Source organism: Amblyomma maculatum, chromosome 7, assembly GCF_055883805.1.
Source record: "Amblyomma maculatum isolate TAMU_Amacu chromosome 7, ASM5588380v1, whole genome shotgun sequence".
In the NCBI taxonomy this organism is placed as follows: Eukaryota; Metazoa; Arthropoda; class Arachnida; order Ixodida; family Ixodidae; genus Amblyomma; species Amblyomma maculatum.
Genome location: NC_139350.1, coordinates 52,894,527 through 52,921,344, shown reverse-complemented (window position 1 = coordinate 52,921,344; position 26,818 = coordinate 52,894,527). Strand labels below are relative to the sequence as shown.

Here is a 26,818-nt window from a genome sequence, read left to right as displayed (position 1 = left end):
TGTGATGACTGCAAACGCGAAGAAGCGGACGACCCTGACATTTGCTGCGAAATTGGAAGTGATCCGCCGCGTTGAAAATGGTGAAAAAAAGTCTAGCGTCGCCGAAGCTTTCAGCATACCGAGGAGCACTTTGAGCACTGCTGAAAAACAAGATTGACATAAAGGCCAAGGCGGAACAAAATCAGCACTCAGGCGCGCGGCGGGTGCGCAAAGCTGCCTTTGAAGACGTTGAGAAGGCGCTGCACAAATGGTTCATCGACGCAAGGGCCCGGAATATTCCTGTATCGGGACCGATGATACAACAGAAGGCCAAGAACTTTGCGTTCATTCTCGGTGCCGAGAACTTCAATGCCAGCAGCGGTTGGCTGCAACGTTTTAAGGCCCGCTTTAACATTGTCGGGAAGACAGTCTCGGGGGAAAGTGAGGACGCCAATGAAGGCGAGATCAAGAAGTGGCTTGAAGAAGAGTGGCCTAAGATTCTTGTCAAGTATGAGCCCAATCATATATTCAATGCTGACGAGACGGGCCTGTTCTGGCAAATGCTTCCGCGACAAACGCTCGACACGCGCGGAGACAAGTGCCACGGCGGCAAGCAAGGCAAGTTCTGTTGGCTGCGAATATGGACGGCAGCACGAAGCTGCGGCCACTTGTCATAGGCAAGTTCCAAACCCCGAGATGCATGCGCAACTGCCCTAGTGTTCCGGTGACATACGCATGGAACAAGAAATCGTGGATGACTCGGGAGATATTCCAAAAATGGTTGAAGGCATGGGACTCGGAGCTGGCGCGTCAAGGCCGGACGGTTTGCCTCATCGTTGACAATTGCACAGCACACCACACTGATGTCCAGCTGAGCAACATTGAAATTAAGTTTTTGCCGCCGAACACGACGTCGAAGCTGCAACCATTGGACCAGGGCATTATTCGCGCTTTCAAATCCATTTATAAACGTCGGCTGATCGACACTTTGCTTCTCAAGCTGCGGATGGGCCAAGAGCCAAAGATAGATCTTTTGGGTGCCATTCAAATGTTGAAAGCCTCGTGGGACAGCGTCAAGCAGTCGACAGTAGTTCACTGCTTTCGGCATGCAGGTTTTGTAAGCCGCATTGAAGAAGCTTCCGAGCAAGCAACTGAAGAATCAGCGTTGGACGACAGCACAGAGGAAGAATGCCAGCTCGAAGAAACCTGGAGCCAGTTGGAGCGCTTTGTCGGTGCTGAGCCACACAGCATGTGCATTGATGACTTCGTTGGCGGTGATGACAGCACCGGAACAGTGGCGGAGTTGACAGATGTAGAGATTGCGGCGGAAGTTACTGCTGAGCGGCCAAACGAAGACGCTGCCGAGGTTGATCCCGTAAGCGCTGCCCCGCTCCCGACTGCAACTGAGGCTGTAGCTGCTTTGGACCTTGTACGCCGCTACTGCGGCGCAAGAGAAGGCGCTGGACTATCGCTTGTGGACCGTTTAGACTACGTTGAGGACGCCGTGGTTAAGTACTTTAAGCCAAAGGAATAAATACTTTGTTTGAAACTTCAAGTGAGTATTTATTGCGCCACTGTGCCACGATTGGTTCATTGATTGATTTGTACTAGTTTTTGACGCGTTTTCTACGTGATTTTGTATATCGAATTCCGGCTATATCGAACTATTTTGCAATCACCGCGCTGTTCGATATATCGAGGTTCGACTGTATGTTGAATATATTATCGACGTTTTATCCGCCATGTTTGTTTACATATCATAGATGGTTTCGACTTGTCTTGACTCAAAGTGTACAAATAATATTAATAAACTGGTGTTAAAAAATTGTTTTAATACAAAATACTGCATATTATTTATTGTTACACATTAAAATTTCAACTGGAAGTTTTATTTTGGCATAATGGGGTAACATGCCACAGATGGGTTACTGGCGGTTCAGCCAAAGTCTCGGCTAAGCCAGCCTAAGCCTACGCCAGCCATAACCACTAGCCGCTCAACACGAGTGGCCATGATCTCACCGTAACTTTGCTCGTCGGCGTGCGATTCACAATCCGGTGCATCTAGCTGTGTCGTGGTAAGTAAACATCTTTTAATGCACCCATCAGTGTTTTTTAAGTGCTCTTTAATCTGTCTAGTAATTAACAGCATAAATTTTGGTTTTGGGAGTGGTTCATTTGGTACGAGTGTTCCAACGGTCAACACAGACCGCAAAATGCTTCTGTCGGTTAAACCGCTCGCTTATTCCCGCTGAAATTCGGCACACGTATAGCATACAACCGTCTGTCTTTTTTAATACCAGTTTAGATTATGTACTTGCCTGATTCGACCACAAATCATTCGAAATCCTTCTGCAACATCGTTGCTGCGGCGACCCATAAGCAGCCAAGCCTCGTTATCTGGGTCGCCGACCACCGATGCTGCAGGCACAGGTTTCAGCTTGATTCTTATCGTATCAGGCAAGTAAATTGCTGAAACTGATCTTAAAAACGATACAGTTATGTACATATCTGGCATATAACAGCCGAATAAGAGAGCGGATTAACCGATAGAAAGATGTCACGATTCGCGCGTTTACAAGTTGCAAAAGTTAAAACGCAGCTCTGGTTAAAATCGCATACGTTCCTACTGTTTGCTCCCAGAGACACTGCTTTTATCTTTTTAGATAGCAGTAGTAGTAATCTCATCCCATAATTGTCATTCGCTGTGCAAATTTTTTGCGCGACCAAACAATTTCGAGTTCTCATTGTGGTATTTTGAACTGCATTTTTTTCTAGCTGCAGTGAGGAGCCTACACTCGGACTCAAGGGGCACCTCTGGGGCTGTCGCGAAATCGTGGCCGAGGCATTCATCGGAACGGTCAGCTCAACCCGCAAGAGCACATCTGACTAAGCACGTTCTTCTTGATGTATGTACATATCGTGAAATAAAACTTTCATTTCACTTGCGACTGGTTCTTTTAATAAGAACAGTGGCCTGCCACCGTTTTATAAACAAATGCATGTAGAAACCACGCGGATTTGCTAGGTATGCATGCTACTATGAAACGTCCGAGAATAGTCCGTATGTCCGCGCTCGGACGTCCGCTGGATTAACTGTACATGTTCTGCGGTCTTGCATCGGATGGTTCGTAGGACGTCCGAGAGGTGACTTCGGGACGAAAACCGGATGACCGACGGAGGTCCGAACGTCCGAAGCGGGCGTACCCACGGTCGTCCGTCGGATGTCAAATGCCGTGTGGGTCTTTTGCTCTTTTCTCAAAATATGCATTGTCGACCACTTGCAGTTTTGCGGCCTTAATATCTCGGCACCTATTTCAGATAGAGTAAGAATTTTTTTTCAGCATGAAGCCAAATATGTGGAGCACACAATGTTGTAAGTAGATTTTTTTTGTTTCTTTTTTAATTCTTAAAATGGCTTTTTTTTTGCCACCATTATGGTGCTATATTTTTAGCTTTGAACTCTGTTATTCAATAAAACAAGAAATAACTGCTTAATCAAAAAACAACTAGCAACATTGTGTTCCTCATTCTTTCTAGTGTCCAGCAATGTGTTCATCTAAGTTTTTCTTTAGTGATCATTTTGTAATTGTTCTTGTAAGAATTAGACTAACTGGTGTAATTATCTCATGAAATAATTGGATCATGAAAGAAATAATTGCAGTTTTGAAATCTGCACAAGCCCACCAAGTTGCATCAATTTCGATTGGTAAATAAGGAAAATAGTTTTAAGACCAGTGTCCCCCCTTAAAGTTACACAGGCACTTCTTAAAAAACCCATCAAAACGCCTCTGCATTGAAATACTGTATCGCTATGCTGCACGCTTCTTTGTGTTGTTTCTGAGGGCACAGAATGTGGTTCTAGGCACCTAAATAGTGCGAATCGGATTAGGCAAACATTTGCTGTAAACCTAGCAGCGCATCACTCGCCATTGCGAAAACGGAAGTTTCTCCGTATCGGAACAGCATCGCGCATCACAATGTCGCGGCTAGTTGATGAAGCTCGGACCTCGGATTCACTGCTGGGAATCGATTTCAGGCCTAGGTGCCACAGAATGGTGCTATTCCGGTTACACAAACGTTCGCCGTCATACTAGAGAGCTCGGGCCGCATCAGCGTCACCCGCCGTCGCGAAAGCAGAACTTCCCCGTGCCGGCACTGCACTGCGCCATTGGGTGACCGCGCCGGGTCTTCGGGTTCATTTCCTAACATTGATTCCAAGGGCGGGTCGGCCTTCCGCGACATATCTCCGTGATCTTCACCGAATGCATTGGCATATCCATGCGGCTGCGCGATTGCATCAGCCCAGCTTTCCACGAGCCTGGAGACTTCCATTCATTGGAGCTGTACCGCGTCGAAACGTAAATGCGATATCCTCGTCGCTTTCACCGCCACTTCCGTTTCTTTGCCTTTAGGGCAGACCGCACGGTGCGCTGATACTTCTGAGAAGCGTTTTTGCCGACCCGGTCCTCGCTCGTTCCATTTATTTGCTGCCCGCCGATCGCTTCTTTTTCTGGGTAGGAGGCTTGCGTTTGTGCGTTTGTGGGTGACGAAAAATGCAGAATGGCAGCCGCGGATTCACAAACTACCGAGGAGTTGACAAAAGCATGTGCAAATAAGGCAGGAACAGACGCCGCGAGCAACAGCGCGCTTTCCAGCAGCCACTCAGAGAGCGTGTTTAGTGCCACGTGACTGGCGCCACCGATCAGCACCTAGGAAAGGCTCTGCGAGGCCTTCTCATTTTTTACTTTTGTACGTTTATTTTTTGTCGTAGACAAGTGGCTACGATGGAAGGAGTACTGCAGTGAAACAAGCTTTCCAGTGGTACCAAACGTTTCGCGATCAGCGCACCGGCCACGGAATTATTACGCTCAGAAATCGACCATTTTCGCAGACATTTCACCAGTTTTTTGCTACCAGAGGTCACAAACACAATTTTTAGGCTCACTTTGAGGCTGTCTTCAGCAGACTTTTTTTGCAATGTGATTGAACTGGCCTTGTGGATTCCGAATCTGATCTTTTTTAAAATTCGATGTTTTGCAAAATTTTCGCGATTTGATCCCCTCGTCCCCCTTATATAAACATCAACAACCTCAGTAACGATGCAAGATCAAAGAGTGCAAGGCTGGCACTCTATATCAACGCAAACTACAGAAATAAATGAGACTATTAGCTTTTAAAATGCACAAATTCAACCGAGCGTCTGCTTCAACAGCAGTAAGATGAGTCACGTGATCTCACTTGCTCCCCAGGTCGAAGCTAGCGCCGTTCGCTCCAGTGATGGCGCCCGCGCCTAATAGCTGCTGTGCTGCCGGGCGGTACCTGAAGATTGTACCAAAGCGTCGTCGGTTGGCACTATATACATTAGGCATTTTATGAGTTGCTTTTGAGACGTGTTTCAGTGTACAATATGTCCCTGTTCGAGCGGGTTAGCTCGTGCGCCTTTCTTACTTGAGCGCCAATGTGCACCTGAATCCTGCCCATGGATGCCGCTATTCCCTAGGTTAAAAGCAGCAACAGAGATTAACGAAAAGCAAAGTTTGCGGTAACCCCGGTAAGCGGCGTGTCTGCTGTTTGGCCGACATTACCGAGGCTTCGCGTAACCGCAGTTGACGCTGCTCATGCACAGCGCATGTAGCAGACGGCGCAGATCGGCCTATGTCATCACCGGCTGCGTCGGTTGCCATATCAGTAAGCTGTTTACGAAGAAACGAAAATGCGGCAGCTCCCATGCAATTGAAACTTTGAGGTTTCATTGCTTGGCACATCAGAAATAAGATGCAATAAGCAGTTTATATTCCAAAATTGGTGTCATGACCCTTTTAAAATTTCAGGGTTTATTGGATTCAGCTTTTAGCTAAACTCTCTGTATTTGATTAATAGCGAAGCTACACTGTTCACCAGTGATTCCAGTTGTGAAAAGTATCATTTGCACATCCCTACTTTACTGGTGAGAAGGCTGATACCCTGATCAATCTCTTTCAAGCCTTCAGTCTCAGCTTTGTTTCAAATAAACTAGAAATGAACAAATAATTAAGAAAGTGTAAATGTGTTCAGGGTATGACATCTCTAGCTACAGCCCAAAAACTGAAACTACAGGACAAGTCATGACAGCTCACCTGATCAATCAATTTGCGCTTATTCATGCCTTTCCGTTCCAACTGCTTTTCAATGATGCGGGCATTGTTGGCATATGAATCAGCAACTTCCCTCTGAAACCAGAAAAGCAAAAACAAAATTGAGTCACAACTACATCAGCAGCCCAAGAATAAGCAAAATGGTCACGATAGATATTTGTGGCACCTCCAACTGCTTGTTGCAATTGCAACTGCACCACTGATACAAAAGCATTTAACAGCTCGAGTGGCATCCATAGAAATTGTGGACAGAAAGTGTCTGCTCAACCTGTCAATTATCAGAAAAATAAAAATCCTCTCTCCACCGGAAATCGAACCTCTATCCCTCGGATCCCAGCCGAGTGCGACAGCGCCCGGCATCACGAGAAGCAAATCATATTTCTCCTTGTCTAACATGAGGGTGATAGCAGCGATGGCAATGACACTGCAATTGGTAATAATGATGATACTAGTAATGATAATGATGCTGCATTTAGTTGATAATAATAACGAGAGCAATTATGTGATGCACAGTGTGCAGCAGCAAAGCGCAGGCCTTTGCAAGTGTAGATTCTAAAGTGCTCTCAGAATCTGTCTATTTAAGCAGTGACTCCGTGGACACCTAAGCAATGCCTCCCTATGTGCCCAGTGCCATCCTGCTTTATACGTCAGAAATGGGCACCCATCTCAACATGCCTCGTATTGGCTACCTCTCCTGCTTACACCAATTCACCTGAATAGCTAATTTCACGTTGACGAGATTGGCTACGGCACCTGCAGTCAGCTCAGACCCGCCCCACAAGTCAAGAGAGCCTCACGCCCTCCAAATGGTGTATGCTGCCGTTATCACGGTTCTGGTGGAGTAGCGTGGAACACCTTGCAGGCACAGATGTATGTTTCACGCTCGTGCTTGCTCACACTTTTTGCTGCATATATGCACAGACCAGCCTGTTTCATACAAGCGGAATTGAAGCTACACGCTGCGTACGTCTAGGAAGTGTCCATGGAGTCAGGACTTTACTCGCGCGCCATAAATGGTGCCATTCCAAAGGTGTGTTAAACAAAAACCATGTGAGGCAAGCATTCCACAAATACCACTGGATGCAGACTACCTTGCTCATTCAAATGTAACATGAGATTTTTTTTTTTTAATTTTTAGCTCTCAGTCTACTCTCACATTATAACCAAATACTGCAATCTGGATGGCCTAAAGCAGCGCTGGAGTGCAGCTATATAGTGTTGCCACCTCTGTTGCCTTGCATGCTGCAAAAAGAGACACAAAATCAGCTATAAATCCACTAAATATTTTCGGAACCTTATAAGATAACCGCCAATATGAACCACGATGCTGGATGTGAAAACACTTGCACTGCACCTTCTGCATGGCTTAAACATGGAAGGAATAATTTATGATTTGGTGTCACAGCCATGAGCAGAGCAGGTTAAGCAGAAAAGAAGCCGCGTCTACTTGTGCGTGCTTCGTAAGCAGCCCAGAGCATGAAAGCTGGCAAAATGTATTCCACATATCTGTGGCTGATAGAAGACACCGGTTTCTTCGAGCATTCATTCAAACTATTTTAGCGCGTCATTCACTGCATGTGTCCGGGGCAGTTCGCACAACACAGAACTGCTCATGTCTTTCCACACAAGCATTCTTCCCTCCAATTTTGTTCTAATGCAAGAAACACTGCCATAAATTTGCCATGAGGCAATTCTCTCGATCTTAAAGGTATACTGAACAAATATCCAAGAATATGGAGAGAACACCACAACTGCATTCTTAAGACATGATTACAATAGCATAGGCACATAATTCGGGTTACTTCTGAGCAGATGGCTTTATTTTTGACGCTTACTGAGTGGCCGCTGGGCCTCAGACAGTGCGCTCCCGACTGATGTGACGTCACAATTACCCTCGGCAACGTCATGGGCCCCCGGCCCCGCCACTGCCCCCGCAGCCAAGAGAGGGCCTGCACAAGAGATGCACGAAGCCGGGAGGAGGGGAGTGACGGTCGCTGGGCGAGGAAGCGGGTTGTTCGTGGTGCACGGGCGAGAGGGTCTGCGTGGGAGATGCACGAGGCTTTCCTAGTCTGCAAGCTTTGCGTGCGCAGAGTGGAATGCTGCAGATGAGGGAGGTCGAGGGGGACCCGTACGAAAGGCTCGTATTGCGGGCGATTGTTTCCGCGCTGGAAGGGAAGGATGAGTAGTGTGCAGCGTGGTTGAAAACTGAGAGCTGAGTCCGCTGTCCCGTAGGAACAAGAAGAGCAGTTTTAGGGTGCGTTAAACTTTACTAAAAAAAAGAAACAAAAACAAAATGTCCGTCCGTGCATTTTGTTAGTGCCACGGCGGAAGGGAAAAATGAGCAGGTGCCTTTGGTCTGTGTGACCGCTCGCGATTGGGGTGGCTAGGGAGGACTGAGGGAGGCAGGTAAAAGCCGGTTTTCTCAGAGCTTTCACAGGAGGCCGCTAGGCACAGCGATATGAGAAATATTCATTAAAATATTTACTTTCCGCTCATTTCTGTTCATAAAAAGCGTTGTTTTAGTCACCCCCAATGTGATAGCTACCATCTGCGCTAGAAATCTCGGCGGCAATTTTTTATTCAGTATATATTTAGGCATAGTGCGCAATAAATTGTTTAGAAAGGAAGTATGCACTTTTTCATAAATATATTATAAACATTTGGAATTGACAATGACAAGGAATACACCAGACAGGGATATCAATCACACTGCTAAGTACAGTCGAGCCCACTTATAACGGCCCCACTTAAGACGAACTTTCGCTTATAACGAACGAGACTGGAGCGACCGCCAAAATATACATTACTTCAATGGCACAAGATCGCACGTATAACGAACGTCCATGAGCGCTGCTGATCGGTTACAGCGAATGGACGGCGTAAACCCGGCGCCCCGATACGAGATAACGATGGGCTCCCATCCCTTTTGGTCTGTTTTCGCAATCTTCCTCGCAAGCGAGCTACCCTTTGCTCGCCGACGCGCGCTGCCTACGAGTGTCGGTGTGGCCTCCAAGGCCACGCTGCCGCCCCTCCTCGCAACTCCGCTCCCCTCTCCTCTCGCCATTCCCTCGTCTTCGCCTGTCTCGACGGCGCCGGCCGCCGGCATAGTCTTCGAAGTTTCGTTTCCTGGCTGTTCCATTGAGCGGCCGTGCCAGGGGCGCGGGGCGCCAGGAGGCAGGCCTCTCCATACGCTAGCGGTTGTACTGTTTGCACGGGCGGACTGAATGCGCAGCGCGCGCGCCGCCGCATTCAGTCACGGCCGGACTCGAGGGAGAGAGCGCTCGCTCTCTCCCTCGAGACCGGCCGTGATTCAGTATGGCGGTGACGGTTCGTGGCCTCCGAGATTTGCGGAGGTAATCTCGGAGGCCATGGGCGGTTGAAAGCAACTACGGTAGGAGCCAACAGGTGGCAGCACTGACGCTCAGGGATGCCTCTGATTGGTCTCCCCGCTGCATACAATGCCCCGCTGTGTGTCCGTTCCGTTCCGTTCCATTCCTTAGGCACTTCCTCGCTTGCCTTGCGCGTGGCCTTGCGTCATTGTCGCACGTGCGCACGTGCTCCGTCAGTCGCGGCGCTTTGTTGTCATTTTTGTGTGTGTGGTGTGAGCGCTTCGTCTGTCGGGCCTGAGTCGTATAGGGAACCAAAGCTGGAGTTTGCTCCGCGACGCCAGCGCTCGGTTCCAGCGGAGCGGAGAGGAACTACAAAACCTACGCGCATCCGCGCCCGCGCTGCGCGCGGCTGTCTGCGGAGTCTGCGCAGCCCGCTCGCTCGGGAGCGCGTGCTACAGGCAGCCGCACGTGCAAGCGGAGCGGGAGAAGGAGAGCGAGGACGAGGGGTGATGGTCGTGCGTCTGTGCGCGCAAAGCCGGCGCTCTTTGCCAGTGGTGTTTCTTATTTTTGCATTTTCCTGTGCCCCGGCTGACATAGAGGCTGGCTGGAGGCACGCTTTTTATCGGTGCTTTCGTAAGTGAGAAATTATGATTAATTGATCGCCGCGGACATTGTTTTCAAAGAGCGCTTGTTGGCAGGCTCAGACAAAAAAAAACATGAACGTGAATTCGGTACTCGAAGGCAGAGGCAAGCGACAGGTATTTTGAAGGACTTGAGGCGGCACCTCTTGATGTCTCTTCCATGTTGTTCAGAGAGTGAAGGGTCCAGCCTTCTCGTTGAGAATTGATACGCGTGTACACAGCGACGAGTGCTCTGGGCGCTGGTTGGGGAGCTTCCTTTCCATTTGTGACTGCTAACTTGAAAGGGGCCTATTCAACTCTTTCGGGACAGACGTTTTAGGCGATGCTGCGGGCGCCGTGGTGCCTGCTTTCGGCGCGTTTAGGACGCGTTCCCTACAAAGGCACAAAGCATGCCGCCTTACCCTTTGGTTCCTGCTGACAGCGGTCAGGGGGAGTTCGCTGCTGTGGCGCTGCCATCCGAAATTAATGACTTATCTACCTTTAACGATGAGAGGTTTCTTAACGACCTGGATCACTGACGAGAAGCCGAGGCATGCCATTCTTTCGGCAGTTTCCTCTCTCCGTGAGACGAAGAGCGAGGAAATGCCTGACGACTTTTCATGCAGGCGGGGACATCTCTCCAAGTAAACCTTTGTCTTCTTAATTCCACAGCTACGCTGTGCAATCCCTAGTTCAAAAATCTCTTCTAGCGAATGCGCAGTTTTGAGCTCCCGAAGCAGGAACGCGTATGAGGATAGGACGATTAACGTATGTGTTTTCCCTTTATAAGCGCCGAGTGATGGCATTAATGACATACATCTGTTTCTTGAGGCCGACTTGGTTCTGCGATGGCTGCTGCGGCACCGCCAGTTACAAACAGAGGTGCGAGATACGAGCGGTACGAGATACCTAAAAAAACCGACAACAATCGTTTCAACACGAAAGAGAGAAGAGAGGAAAACACTTTCACGAGTTTTGCGTAAAAGCGCGCCGTCACTTTTTCATTCCAGTTTTTTTTTCTTGCCCCCTTTGTTGGAGCGCGACGGCGGCCAGACTGCGGCCGGAGGAGGAGAGAAACAACCGAGCGCGCGCGCGCAAACACGTGCTGGAGAGCAGCGCGGAGCAGACGACAGCATGCTTTTCTATGCGGCGGGGAGCAGACGACGCGGCCGCACTGCGCGTAGGTTTTGACGGGATCTCCATGGAGGGCGCTGACGCACAGAGCGGCGCAGCGCCCCCTGGCCCAGGTTTCCTCCCCTATAATTCGGGATGACGGACGGGAATTGCCTGCCTCCAGCGGTCACGAAACGAAAAGCGCTGGACATGGCAACGAAGCGAGCAATTGTGACGGAACTGTCTCAAGGTGCTAAAAATTGCGAGCTCGTGAAGAAGTATAACGTGTCGAAATCGACCATCTCGACAATTCTGAAGAATAAGGAAAAGATCGCCAGCTCCGACGCCAACACAGCGGACAGAAAGCGCCTGCGGAAGGCCACCTATGCGGACGTAGAGGATGCGCTGCTGAAGTGGTTCGTCGACGCACGGGCTCGCAACATTCCGATAAGTGGACCAATGATGCTGGGCAAAGCCAAAGACTTCGCATTCCTACTAGATTTTCCCGACTTCTGCCCAGGCAATGGCTGGCTACATCGGTTCAAAGTGCGGCATGGGATTGTTTTTAAATCGATTGTCGGTGAGGCGCGTTCTGTAAGTGACCAGGACGTTGCCAATTGGCTTGCAACAAACCGAGCCATTATTGCAAGCTACGCGGAGCAGGATGTGTATAACGCAGATGAAACTGCATTATTTTATCAGATGCTTCCAGACAAGACGCACTCCCTGAAAGGGGAGTCATGCGCTGGCGGTAAACACAGTAAAGTGCGCGTTACAGTTCTTCTGTGCACTAATATGAATGGCAGCGACCGGCGCATGCCGTTTGTAATCGGAAAATCCAAGAAGCCACGTTGCTTTCGGAACCATGTACCCGTGCGCTACAGGCACAATACTAAGTCCTGGATGACACGGGATTTATTCGCAGAGCGGCTGGGCGAGTTTGATCGCGACATGCAGAGGCAAAGCAGGCGCGTGCTGCTGTTGCTCGACAATTGCTCAGCGCACCACGTGCAAACGTCTCTGACGGCAGTGAGCCTCTTGATTTGGGCATAATAATAATACGCTCCTTTAAGGCATCGTATAGGCGCCGCATTGTGCAGCGCTTGCTCATCGCCGTTGACCGTCCGGCCGCTAACTTGCCGCTCCGAGTTTCATTGTATTCAGCCCTTGAGATTGTGAAGGCGGCCTGGGCGGAGGTGACGACCGCTTGCGTGCGAAACGGAGAAACTGTTTCCGCGACTTGCAAGGCCGGCTTCGTCGACGCAGTACCTGACGCCGGGCCTGATGCCTCCGATGATGATGATTCCGGCGGCGATTTGTGGCAGCGCGTCGTCGACTCCGACATGGGAGGCCCTGGCATTGGTTGGCAGGATTTTATTTCTGCGGATGAAGACGCGGATATTACGGAACCGTGCACGGATGAAGGCATCGTTTCTGAAGTGCGGGCTGAGAGCGACGCGGAAGAATCAGATGAAGATGAAACGTCTGAGCCAGCACCCATAAGCACATCTGTAGCAATGGGCTATATAGAGGGCCTCAGACAACTTGTCTATGCCAAGGGACTCGGCGAGGAGCACGCTAGTGCTTTAAATAAACTGGAGACCGCCCTCATCGCATCTGCACTGCAGAAACAGACGAGCATCACAGACTTTTTTGCTAAGAAATAAATTTTGTGTTTTGACCGCCAACTTTTTTTTTTCTCTTTTTTAGTTTGTGGTCCAGTTACTACGAACTTCGGAACGAACGGACGCTGCGTGACGCTCAGGTTCGTTATAAGCGGGCTCGACTGTAATTACGATCAGAACATGAAAGGGTGGGTCCAGACAAAAGTAGCCAAAAGTAATGCTATGCAAGCCTTTGAACCAGATTCTAAACGAATCAATAGCATCTTCATCGTAATTTCCATCATCCATTTCGAAAACTGGCCGACACACAGCGTCCTTCCTGAAAAAGACTGCACGCTCTGGCTGCTGTTAGTGGTATCAGTCCGAATGAGTCTGACAACACTTCCTTGCAATCGATAATCAAAGCATCCTTTGTTTTTCCTCTTCAGCCCCGCTCTGATCACTATAATGACGTTCACTGTAGCTGGTGCGAGCCTGTTTCATAGCGTTGCCTGCAGCTAGTTCAGTTGGCTAAACGATATTTCAACTTCATCGTTAAGTCACCTATCACCGCACGCCTCGCGGGTTCAACGGATGGGACAATACATGGGATCACTTGACACCCTAAAGCAGCTACGTGCAGAAAGGCACCAGCTGCGAAGATCGCAACAGAACCACATCACGGACGACGAGGCAGCTGCGGCTGTTTGACATCACTTCTACAATTCATCACACATAACCTGCAGGCACCTTTTAAATAGAGATGAATGATAAAACATAACATTTCGTTCAGATCCACTGAAAAAGTCTGAAATTCGCCAAAACAACATGACCCACCAAATAAAGTTTGATAATCCTCTAAAAAAAAACGCTAGCTGCTAGACGCAAATTTTTCTCGCCAAGACTTAAAAAAAACGCTGCATTTAGAGGAAAATCTGCTAAAATGGCAACACTGTAGCCATACTGAATCTGTCACCACTCCGTTTCAGTTACCGCAGCTTTACGATACAGTAAAGCCTCGTTACAAGAGACACTCAAGGGACCCGAAAAAGTTGTCTCTTGTAACCAAAAATTCTAAAAGCACTGTGTTGATCAGTTTACTGCACATCAGCATATAAATGCATTCACACACATTAACAGGAAATTGTTCAGGAAAACTTAAATACTAGTATGTATTTTTGAGTGCAGAGTGTATTCCTTCCCAAATTCTGGAGGTAAAGCATTTTACTTTGCAAGCCTTCCTGTTGCTCTAATACCTTTGAAGCACTCTTACATGCTCGTCACCCTCAGATGCTGACATTTTTCCTCTGAAATGTCCTTGTTGTCATCCTCTGTGGCACATGTGCCATTTTCTTGCACGATAATTGCAGTCTGTAAGCTCTTCGGGAGCACACAAGATCCACATCTGCAGATACGAATTCCTCAAAAGATTCTGGTATCTCAACACTCTCCTGGATGCTCACCCAAGCTTCATCTTCAAGTAAACTTTCCACAGTATTCATATATGGGCCCTCTTACATCATGTCACCACATTTAAAGCCTGCTTGTCTGTTTCACAGCTACACTTCTCAGGCCATTCCAGATACCTGAAATCACCTGAACAGCAAACTTCGCATCAATTACTATTGTACAGTCTTGCTGCCCGTCGAGCAACAGGCGTTCTACCAACCTTGTTTTGTACAGCAACTTGACAGACTGCATAATGGCTTTGTATATAGTTGAAGGTAGCGTGTGGAGTTAGGAGGAAAAAATAACTTTGGTGGCTTTGAGCACGAGAACTTTGGTGCTGCTAGAAGCATTGTCCACAAAGAGAAAGACATCAGGATTCTGAGCTTTCATCTTGCAATCAAATTTTAACATCCAGGAGTTAAAAATGCTGGATGTCATTCATGCATTTTGATTTGCTTCGTAGATAATAATAATGTGATGCCAGTAGCTGAAACAACGGGGTCGTTTTGACTTTCTAATCAATGGGAAGCACTCCTTCTTAGTTCCTGACATATCGGAACAAAAAGGACGCTGATATGAAACAGAATTTAGCTAAGGGAATCTGAATTGCATCATGTGTACGAGTTGGTGCGCTTCAGCTGCATTGCATGGGCACATCTGGGTTGTGCCTCTTATACATAGTGAAGAATTTACTCTAGGGACCTGAAAAAGTTGCCCTTGTAACCATGTCTCTTGTATGCAATGTCGTTAACATGGCAGACATAGGAAAACCAACCAAACCATTTTAAGGTGTCTCTTATAACCAAGTATCTCTTGTAACAGTGTCTCTTGTAATGAGATTTAACTACTATGTTGACGACGTTGGGTGCCAGGGAAGCCAAATCCCAATTCATCCAAAGTCAAAATTTTATTGCTTCTCGCTCGTAGCCTGAGAATCACGTTGTAGCACCTTTCACAGTGGATTAGTGCAATTATTTTTGTTATCGCATTTCACACAATGGCAACACACATTTCATTTCATTTCGTTTATTTTACCCTCAAGGCCCGAAGGCATTTAAGGGGAGACCCTGGTCTTTGACCAAATTTTGTTAATATTTAACTTAGAGAGATGAAACTTTTGCCGCTAGTGTATTTTGGCATCCTAAAAACAAATATGCAATCCATTTTTACCTCTGATAGATTTTAAAATTTCAATTGTTTTATTAATCAGAATTCTGCCCAAGTTTTAGTAATTCGTACATTAATGACTGGCAAAAATTTTATGTCTACTTGTACTGCTGTAACCCCAGAGTGCAACTATATCATGAGCATAATTTTAGCAGCAGCAGTTCAAAAATTGTAGCCTGTCATAAGGTGTGCATAAATTTGTCAATTTGTTTTTTCTGTGGAAGTGCTAAGTTAATTCAATTTTGCCAAGAAAAATTAGTAGTTTTTTGTTATAGTTGCACAGAAGGATGTACAAGAAAACGAAGAAAGCAGTTTCAAAACATAGCCTGAACTTATTTACTGCAAACTTGGACATGAAATAGCACGCACTTTGTATTAAAACCCTCCGGGAACATAATCACAGTCATTTTCCTTGATGCGCTTTTGTTTGTAGGAGCCTTGGTGATTAAACATAAGATCTTGTGGAGAAGATTTCTATTTCTAAATGATCTAGAGTCACCAAGAGGTGCAATAAGTCTATATATGAATATGCAGCTAACAGTAACTCATTAAAGTGGGTTCTGACTGGCTTTCGATGTCAGTGCATCATTTACCACCGATATAATTGCCCTCGAACGAATAAAATTGCTGGTGAACGAAATGCATGCTCTGGAGGCCGCCACCAAGACGAGTGCCGTTTGCATCATGACCTCCGCAAAAGTTGGTGCTAAGTTCTGGCACGCGATCGCCATTCTCACGTTCATGCTGTAAACGCAGTCAGCCTGCAACTAGTGATAAGCCCCCATTGCTCGACTTGCACCGCATAGCATTCAGAATCAAGTTTATTTTGACAAGATTTGAGATTCCGCGCAATCTTCCCTATGTTCCGCGTGTTTCGGGACACTGCTTCGCGACTGCCGCTGCGGCTGGTCGCGGCACTGCCTCACAAGGCGATATATCCCGGCGTTGCAAGCTGCACTTACTCATCTGCACCATCACGATTCCGTACGCGGCAGATCGTGCCGCACCTCGCTGTCGCACTGAGCACGATCGGCTATGCTACGCTGTTATCAGGCTATCGCGGACTTGAAGCGGAGCGTCAGCGCTTCGTCCTTGATTGCGGATAACCAGATGCGGCGATGCAGCGTCCCCGGTGCCTTTATCTCCTCTCGCTACTTTTTTTAGGCTAATAACGAAACGCATTTCGTGTTGTGGTTACGATGAGGGAACGGCGCTAGGCCGACTAAGCCTAAAGGAGAGACCTTTTCAAAATGGCGCCGGACCGCGAGCAGTCGACAAACCTCCAGCCAACCAAAGCTCACCATTTTACTCATGTGCGGTGGGAGTCCAATAGCAGGGTGTGCTTCACGCAATTTTGTTCCTTCGTTTTCCGCTTCAGAGGGCTCGCTCAGAGACCGGACAGCTGAACGGGTGGCGCCGCCTCTCGGCGTATCGCTCAATCGCTGGAATGTGCCGGCCCCGGCCGGCGCATTGGAGGGTACTGTTTGTCGTTGGTTTGTGTGCAAATTGGAAATCCTAAGGTTTAGATGACGTTGTGCCTGAATATATCCTCAAGAGAACAGAAAGTTGGGCTAGTTAATTGTGTGAATATGTCCAGTGAAATGAAGTCTGGTCGAACAAGGCTGGCAAAACGCGGTGCGTTGTTGGCTCCACTGGCAGCTACGCAAACTCGTTGGACGTTTTTAAATCGATTCATTTCTACGGGTTTCCACAGAAGCATGAGTGGCGGGTGACCTAAGCATGGTTCTTTGAAAGGCAAAGGCATGAATCTACATATTTGATTACTGTGTGGTCATGGAAAGCGCCGAATTTTTAAAATTCCGCTTGCTACCGGATGCTCTGTGCCTTCTGTTCCCCAGGAGTGACGGCACGAGAGTCTCGGAGCCGAAGCCGCACTCCTTCATCTGTAGTCAATTTATTGACAATTGGAAATTGAAGAAACCCAACAGCGTAAGTTACAACGCTAGCATTTCTCCGCCTGTGTACAAGAAAACCCCAGCATGGAAAAAGAAAAGGCAGCTCCACCATCGTCGTTCGGGCTGCGTTATGACCTTCAGTGATGGGCAGAGACAATGTTTGTGCGGATACTTTCGCTGACACAGTCAAAGATAATTTACTTTTTTCTCTTAACAGAAAGAGCAGATAGGAGACATGAATAATTCTTATTGCCATGATCTTGTCATTTTTCCTCTTTTCGTTTGTCATTCAATGAAAATGCGCTGAGAGCTCTGCATATCATTGATACTCTTAGAATTTGTTAGCATTTGTTTGTGGCATGTCAATTTCGCCTAATAAAATCATTCATTTCACAGCTCATTCAATACCGCATGGTCACAAAATCTGCTATCGGCTTCATATAAAAGTCGAACAAGAAAAAAAATACAATTTAATTTGTGGAAACGAGCATAAACATAGCATTTTTTTTAATTTCGAAGGCCGTGTAGCAGTTTTCTTTTTTTTCACATTCACATTGCACCTGACATGGCTTTACATATTTTCTCAGCAGTGTCCATTTCCTGGCCCACCTAAATACATGTGTTTGTCATCAGCGTTTTAGTGAACGTGAGATTTCCTGATTGTGGCGTAGTATGACAAGACCATTTTACCTCTCTAAGAAATTGCTTCTAGGTATGGCCAATGTAAACAGATTTAGCAGCAGTCCGGCAAGCTGCAGTGACAAAGTTGTAAAAGGAATGGCTTTCAGTTATTCGGATTCCTTTACGTGCAAATAGAAAACTACATACATGGTCGTGTCCCCTCACACTCATCAGGTATCGAGGTCAGCTAGGTATCGGCCCCGCAAGTTCGTGGTACGCTGAGAAAGTAGACCACCTTAGCGAACGAGCCATCAGAGGGATTCATTTAACAATAGAACGCTCTCTTAGTTGTCGGTGGCTTGCTTATCTTACAACACATCACACTGTGTTTTTTTTTTTCGATTGTACTTAACAGTTTGACAGTATTGGACTATTGCCTTCAGATGTTCAAGGCAGGTGCGGTCAATCGCATTGAACTTCCTGCGCTGAGAGAACGCTAGCAGAAAATTTAATTTTGTTTTCTTTTCACAACCTCTGCAGCATGTCGGGAGAAAGGCATGCATAGTATAATATTTTCTAAGTCAATTATATGTAGCAGCTCCAACGTGTTCAACAAGAGCATTGCCGTATATGTAAAAATGATGCTGAGGTGGTATTACTCATTTGGCTTATATTATGATTAAGTTTGATGGTCTCAAGGCCGGGTTCAGTGAGCTATTGTAGCGTAATTGTGCAGGAAGCCCTCGAAGTACATGTGTGTTTGCTATTCCAACCATAAATAGGATCCTACTTTTGTCTTGCTTGATTATTTTTCTCCTTTTACAGCTCTCGTTGCAAGGTTGAAACTAGAATGTCATTTGCTATTATTCTGCTCTGAATCGTTTGAGCCTAGCTATTACCAAAAAAGACAGGCGCAGCATCTTTTTCATTTGACATGAACGCTGATCATTACAACTACCACTACTACACGGCTACACGGCTCGGTGGCATTTGATCTTCAGGCAGATTCAGACTAGACCTAATATAAGATAGACGCGCAGTGCAGGCGCAATTTCCGTCTTCGAAGTCGCCTTAACAAGTGCCTAACGAAGGTGTTCCTAGGCATGGTGAAATCACGCGCGCGGCATTTTCGAGTATATAACAGAAATACCATGCGCCGGGCGGTTTAAAAATAAAAATAAAAAAACACGCACGCCCTGCCGAGAACGGCTCTTTTTTTTTTTCAAGATTTCCCCGTCAAAAAATACTCCTTGCGATTACTCAAAGCAGCTCAAAGCCACACCGCAAAACGACGGGTATGGACATGCTCAAAAACGCCTCGCAGAACGGAAACGACTGCGCTGCTCAGCTGCCTCGCCATTCCGCTGTTTCGGCACTCCGCCGCGGGCGGCGCTGTTCCACCGAGGCGACGGTGGCGCCATACAACGGGCGCCCGGTTCCTATACTCGCCAACCGAGATATAGGAATGGCCTGAATCGCGATCTTTCGAACGACCCCAAGATTATGCCCGCGGATCGCGTATTTCTCAAACTGCGGGAGATCGAAATTTGGCGCGATCTGACCTCAGTTTAAAGGGCCACACGCGCAGATTCTCGTCTTTGGAATGCTGTAACGCACAAATTAGGCGATATTTTTCAACGAAACTTCGGAGATAGCTGCGGAAGGAACTCTTTATTCGCGAAAACGAGAAGATTGAAAATCCGATTTTCTGACCGATTTTCGGCTGCAAAGACCCGGGTCCCCCTTAAGAGGGGAGTGGTAGAATACAGTAGATATATATACAGTGCAGTAGATATGCAGTTATGTACAGGGTGTTACAATTCTAATCATACAATATTAGCTAATGCGGAACAAAAACGCTGATGATCAATGATGGAAGCAGTAGTTCTGGGAAGGTGGTTCCGGTCCTTTGCTGTTCGCGGGAGGAAAGACTCGGCTGCGTGTTTAGTTTTAAAAAAGGAATACCGATTTTATGTGAATGATCAACTCGTGACGAAACATATGATGGGGAGGTATAAGATCGCTGCGCAGACTGGGGTTATGAAACATTGTTTTATGAAGTAAACAAAGACGAGCGTACTTTCGACGGCTAGCAAGAGATGTTAACTGTAATGCATTCTTCATAGATGTTGCCCTGGCGGTGCGGCTATAGTTCCGAAGGATGAAACGTGCTGAGTTATTCTGAATTAGTTCGAGGGTGCTGATTAGGTTTTAAGTAAAGGGATCCCAAATGGATGCAGCATATTCCAACTTACTGCGAACTAGAGGTTTGTAGAGCAGAAGTTTAAGTGAGATGGGAGCAGAAAAAAAGTTACGACGAAGGTAGCCGAGAGCGCGGTTGGCATTGTTAATTACGGAAGTGATGTGAAAAGACCAAGTTAGATCCCTTGTTATGTGAACGCCTAAATAGCGGTATGAAGACACTTGTTCAAGTTCGATATTATTAAGATGATAAGTGGGCTGAGTCAAAATGCGCGACACACGTAGTACTTTACATTTGGTTATATTTAGTTGCATTGACCACGCGGTACACCATTCACAGATTTCGTCAAGGTCTTTTTGCAAAAGAAAAGTGGCATACATTGCACAGTATGCCACTTGATTCAAAAGAAAAGCTATTCTGATAGCAGAAGAAATCGGAAATTTTATAACAGCTTGACAGCTAGATGTTAATAATCTACCATAAGTGGGTGGCGGATGCAGCAGGAGATAATTTTTAAATGCGAGTCTGGCCGCAAAAGCTTCCAAGGACATTGTCTGAGAAAACGACAGTAAAAAGGAAGACTTCGTTTCTGAGAACTCTGCCTCCGACGACGACGATGAATGAGCATTTTCGACATGACTGCAAGGCCTTAAAATGTCTATTAAAGGCACTTTTTCAAGCGCTTATCTCGTGTTACATTTGTGGTGTTATTTTTTTCCATTGGGCAATATGCAAAGTCGCCTCTCACGTTATACCCGTGGCCGTGTCACATTTAAGTACATACGGCATACGGCGATACTTCGCGATTTCGAATACAAAATACTTGAACTGAATTTAATATCAAACACCTGACTTTCAACAGAATATTCAAAATCATCAAATATTCACATGGGCCTACTAAAGTGCATTGTATACAACGGACAAATTTGGCCATTCCAAACACTCTTTCATGATATGAATGAGAAAGTTGCAGCCACACCCATGACAAGTCAAGTGCGGCCTTCGCACTGCAAATGGCATAATGCCATGGTCACGTGTCATGCAAAATGAATCACCAGCGGTGAGCAGTGGTGTACAGCTTTAAAATAAGTCCCAATGGCCAAAAACAAATCTCTGTGAATGCATTTTCAGTGCTTCTATTTTTAGATGATACAGGATGATACTAATTTCCTATAAAACAAATTTCTGCAATCCCATAGCCTTTAACTCACTGAAATTTTACAGTACCTTCGCCACTTAACCTTTCAACCTCACTTCAGCTTTGACCCATTGAGAGATGCATTCCAGTAAGGAGCATGCACTGACATCAATGATATAAAATTATTCCATTTCAGACAAACCCCCTCAGAACCTACCAATTTTCTGATCAGTTAAACTATTGGGGTCTTTTGTTCACTTTCTCACAGAGGCAATTTAAAAACCTCTGGTTGGCCCAAACCGTACAAATTTGTAGATACAGGCCAGCACAGACTCCAGTTATGCCACAATGCCAACCATCCCATAGTATACAATTGACCAAGGAAAGAAAATTTAAGTTCTGCCATATTTGCATAAAGCGGCATGTAACCAAGACATTAATTCTGCTTCTGCAAAGCTTTCTGGTCTGTGCACACAGATTACGGCTGGCAAAAAAAAAGAAAAGAAACACATTGCACCATCACAAAATGCACAGCCGAAGTAATCTACAAAGCACCTATGACCTGAAGAAACTTTTGCAAAGGTCAAACAGGAGTCTGTATGGACAAAGGAATGGGTAAGCACCAAACCAAAACTGGTGCTGGGGAAATGGCAATACTGATTTACTCTGCATCAGATGTCCCAGCAACTGTACCCCATGTTTCAAATATGTTTCCATTCTGGGCCTTGGAAAAACAGTCAAGGCAGGCAAAATCTTTCAGAATTTTCAGGTAGCGAATTACGAGTATTCATGTAGACAGAAACCTCTTTATTCAAATCTTTGGATAATACGAACTTCATTACTCAGTCTGGCCAAGCTCCATAGAAGCCTATGTATAAAAAAGCCACTACTGCAAAAAGACATAGAAGCACCACTTACCGCTTCAATTTCTTCCTCCTCTTCATCAATAGTTGATACAGTGACAGAGCTGAACTTGCCCATGTTCTTGGTATGTTTGGTCATCATGATCTGAAAAAAAGCCCACATCCACTTCAGCCTGCAGGCACAGAATGTGCATCATAGCTCTTTCCAAGCGAGAATATAGTGTGTAAAGGAATGTGGACTGAATGATACAAAAAAGTGCCTGTGCACAGAGGTAGAGATACACAGGGGCCCCAGAGCCAAGCCTCAAGCATCATGTTCAATACTACCTGACCCTGCAACCGCCTCTTTGGACACTGGTTGCAGCACAGGCTTCAGATGGTCCCCAGACAGGTCTATAATCCATAGAACCTGGCTTTTATGTTCCCTTCTCAACAACACTGTGTCGAACTGCTTGTAATAGAACACATTTTGTTCGCCTTCAAGCTCTCACACTGAATGACCCTTGCTCCCAATTGACCCTGATCTATACCATCACACAGAACTACAGAGTCTTGCAAAATAAGACTGGTTTAAATTACACTTCTCTTTTTCAGGTTTTGAAATCGACCTTATGCAAAATTGCTGCCACCTATCCGTCCTTCAGCTAACCACAACACGTGACGTCCCGTTGAAGGATTGAGTGAATCGGCTGCGCTGCTGCGGCTGGTCCCGTCGCACAAGCTGCGTCTGCTTAGTGCTGTGGTTTTTGTGCTACAGTCGAGCCCGCATATAACGAACCTGAGCGTCACGCGGCGTCCGTTCGTTATATCCCTAAGTTTGTAGTAACTGGACCACAAACTAAAGAAGAGAAAAAAAAAGAAAGGTGGCGGTCAAAACACGAAATTTATTTCTTAGCAAAAAAGTGTGATGCTCGTCTGTTTCTGCAGTGCATATGCGATGAGGGCGGTATCCAGTTTATTTAAAGCACTAGCGTGCTCTTCGCCGAGTCCCTTGGCATAGACAAGTTGTCTGAGGCCCTCTCATAGCCCATTGCTACAGATGTGCTTACGGGTGCTGGGTCAGACGTTTCATCTTCATCTGATTCTTCCGTGTCGCTCTCGGCCCGCACTTCAGAAACGATGCCTTCGTCCGTGCACGGTTCCGCAATATCCGCGTCTTCATCCGCAGAAATAAAATACTGCCAACCAATGCCAGGGCCTCCCATGTCGGAGTCGACGAGGCATCAGGCCCGACGTCTGGTACTGCGTCGACGAAGACGGCCTTGCAAGTTGCCGGAAACAGTTTCGCACGCAAGCGGTCGTCACCTCTGCCCAGGCCGCCTTCACCATCTCAAGGGCTGAATACAATGAAACTCGGAGCGGCAAGTTAGCGGCCGGACGGTCAACGGCGATGGGCAAGCGCTGCACAATGCGGCGCCTATACGATGCCTTAAAGGAGCGTATTATGCCCAAATCAAGAGGCTGCACTTTAGAAGTGGTATTGGGCGGCAGGAAAAGTAGTCACTGCCGTCAGAGACGTCTGCACGTGGTGTGCTGAGCAATTGTCGAGCAACAGCAGCACGCGCCTGCTTTGCCTCTGCATGTCGCGATCAAACTCGCCCAGCCACTCTGCGAATAAATCCCGTGTCATCCAGGACTTAGTATTGTGCCTGTAGCGCACAAGTACATGGTTCCGAAAGCAACGTGGCTTCTTGGATTTTCCGATTAAAAACGGCATGCGCCGGTCGCTGCCATTCATATTAGTGCACAGAAGAACTGTAACGCGCACTTTACTGTGTTTACCGCCAGCGCATGACTCCCCTTTCATGGAGTGCGTCTTGTCTGGAAGCATGTGATAAAATAATGCAGTTTCATCTGCGTTATACACATCCTGCTCCGCGTGGCTTGCAATAATAGCTCGGTTTGTTGCAAGCCAATTGGCAACGTCCTGGTCACTTACCGAACGCGCCTCACCGACAATCGATTTAAAAACAATCCCATGCCGCACTTTTGAACCGATGTAGCCAGCCATTGCCTGGGCAGAAGTCGGGAAAATCTAATAGGAATGCGAGTCTTTGGCTTTGCCCAGCATCAATGGTCCACTTATCGGAACGTTGCGAGCCCGTGCGTCGACGAACCACTTCAGCAGCGCATCCTCTACGTCCGCATAGGTGGCCTTCCGCAGGCGCTTTCTGTCCGCTGTGTTGGCGTCGGAGCTGGCGATCTTTTCCTTATTCTTCAGAATTGTCGAGATGGTTGATTTCGACACGTTGTACTTCTTCACCAGCACGCAACTTTTAGCACCTTGAGACAGTTCCGTCACAATTGCTCGCTTCGTTGCCATGTCCAGCGCTTTTCGTTTCGTGACCGCTGGAGGCAGGCAATTCCCGTCCGTCATCCCGAATTATACGACTCAGGCCCGACAGACGAAGCGCTCACACCACATACACGAAAATGACAACAAAGCGCCGCGACTGACGGAGCACGTGCGCACGTGCGACAATAGGGGAGAAAACCTGGACCAGGGGGCGCGGCGCCGCTCTGTGCGTCAGCGCCCTCCATGGAGACCCCGTCAAAATCTACGCGCAGCCCGGCCGCGTCGTCTGCTAGCCGCCGCATAGAAACGCATGTTGTCGTCTGTTCCGCGCTGCTTTCTAGCACGTGTTTGCGCGCGCGCGCTCGGTTGTTTCTCTCCTCCTCCGACGGCATTGTGGCCACCGTCGCGCTCTAACAATGAGGGGGGAAGAAGAAAGAAAGAAAAGAACTAGAATGAAAAAAAAAATGACGGCGCACTTTTTTCGCGAAGCTTGTGTGGAAACGGTAACGGGATGGTTGCGGGCCTTTCTTTCTTTCTTTCTTTTTTTTTTTTTTTGGGGGGGGGGGATATCTCGTACCGTTCGTGTGTCGTACTTCTCTAACTGGCGGTGCCGAAGCAGCCATCGTGGAACCGAGTTGGCCTCAAGAAACAGATATTCGTCATTAATGCCATCACTTTACGTCTATCATCCTATCCTCATACGCGATCCTGCTTCGGGAGCTCAAAACTGCGCGTTCGCTATAGGAGATAACTGAACTAGGAATTGCGCAGCGTAACAGTGGAATTAAGAAGACAAAGGTTTCCGTGGAGAGGTACGTCCCCGTCTGCATGGAAAGTCGTCAGACATTTCATCGCTGCTCGTCTTGTGGAGAGGAAACTGCCGCAAAAATGGCATGCCTCGGCTTCTGGGGAATGACCCAAGTCGTTAGGAACCCCTCATCGTTAAAAGTAGATAGGTCATTGATTTCGAACGGCAGCGCCGCAGCAGCGAACTTCCCCTGGCCGGTGTCGGCAGGAACCAAAGGGTAAGGCGGCATGCTTTGTGCCTTTGTAGGGAACGCATCCTAAACGCGCCGAAAACAGGCCCCATGCGCCGGCAGCACTGCCTAAAACGTTTGTCCCCAAAGAGCTGAATAGGCCCCTTTCAAGTGACCAGTCACAAAGGGAAAGGAAGGAGCACTCGTTGCTGTGTACAAGCCTATCGGTTATTCTCAACCAGAAGGCTGGACCCTTCATTCTGTGAACATGGATAGAGGCATCAAGAGGTGCCGCCTCAAGTCCTTCAAGATACCTGTCGTTTGCCTCCCGCCTTCAAGTAGCGAATTCGCGTTCATTTTTTTTATGTTTGAGCCTGCCAACAAGCGCTCTTTGAAAACAATGTCCGGCGATCAATTAATCATAATTTCTTACTTTCGAAAGCACCGATAAAAACATGCCTCCAGCCAGCCTCTATGTCAGCCGGGGCACAGAAAAAAGCAAAATTAAGAAATCCCACTGGCAAAGAGCGCCGGCTTTGCGCGCGAAGACGCGCCACCAACCCCCCTCGTCCTCACTCTCCTTCTCCCGCTCCGCGTGCACGCGCGGCTGAACGTAACACGCGCTCCCGAGCTAGCAGGCTGCGCAGACTCCGCAGACAGCCGCGCGCAGCGCGGGCGCGAATGCGTGTAGGCACGGCCGGTCTCGAGGGAGAGCGCGTTTCTCAGCGCGCGCCCTCTCCCTCGAGACCGGCCATGGCGTAGGTTTTGTAGTTCCTCTCCGCTCCGCTGGAAACCGAGCGCTGGCGTCGCGGAGCAAACTCCAGCTTTGGTTCCCTATCACGCAATGCAAGCGAGGAAGTGCCCAAGGCATGGAACGGAACGGACACACAGCGGGGCATTGTATGCAGCGGGGAGACCAATGAGAGGCATCCCTGAGCGTCAGTGCTGCCACCTGTTGGCTCCTACCGTAGTTGCTTTCAACCGCCCATGGCCTCCCAGATTACCTCCGCAAATCTCGGAGGTCACGAGCCGTCACCGCCGTACTGAATGCAGCGGCGCGCGCGCTGCGCATTCAGTCCACAGGTGCAAACAGCATAGAGAAAGAGATTGGTAAAGAGCGGACACTCCCATAGGGCCCAGCGGCCCATTTGACTGTAGTGCATCAAGCGGCCGGCGGCAACTACATCCGGTCTTGCTGAAGGGCGCGCGATTTGAATGCTAGCCATGCGCTGCGCCCTTCCCTGCCCGTTTGGCGCATTATTTTGGTTTTAAATGGTCTGCTAGCGTTTCTATTTATTTTCAGCATGCATAACAACAGGAAAAATAGATTCCTAGTTCTCTAAACTGGCCATCAACGCAGCTGCGCCACAGCCTTTGCAAAACAGTAGTGCAGAAAAGACGCCAAGTGC

The 26,818-nt window shown here is 47.6% G+C and overlaps 1 protein-coding gene across 1 annotated transcript; it reads right to left on the bottom strand.

The window, feature by feature from the left end:
- Positions 1–6,029: 6,029 nt before the first annotated feature.
- On the bottom strand, positions 6,030–22,277 carry LOC146183207 (STING ER exit protein-like). The gene is made up of 2 exons (XM_084609084.1): positions 22,192–22,277; positions 6,030–6,188 (listed from the first exon to the last, which is right to left on the bottom strand). The coding sequence occupies exons 1-2, from the start codon at positions 22,273–22,275 to the stop codon at positions 6,030–6,032; spliced, it is 243 nt and encodes an 80-aa protein (XP_084465210.1). The 5' UTR covers positions 22,276–22,277.
- Positions 22,278–26,818: the final 4,541 nt, after the last annotated feature.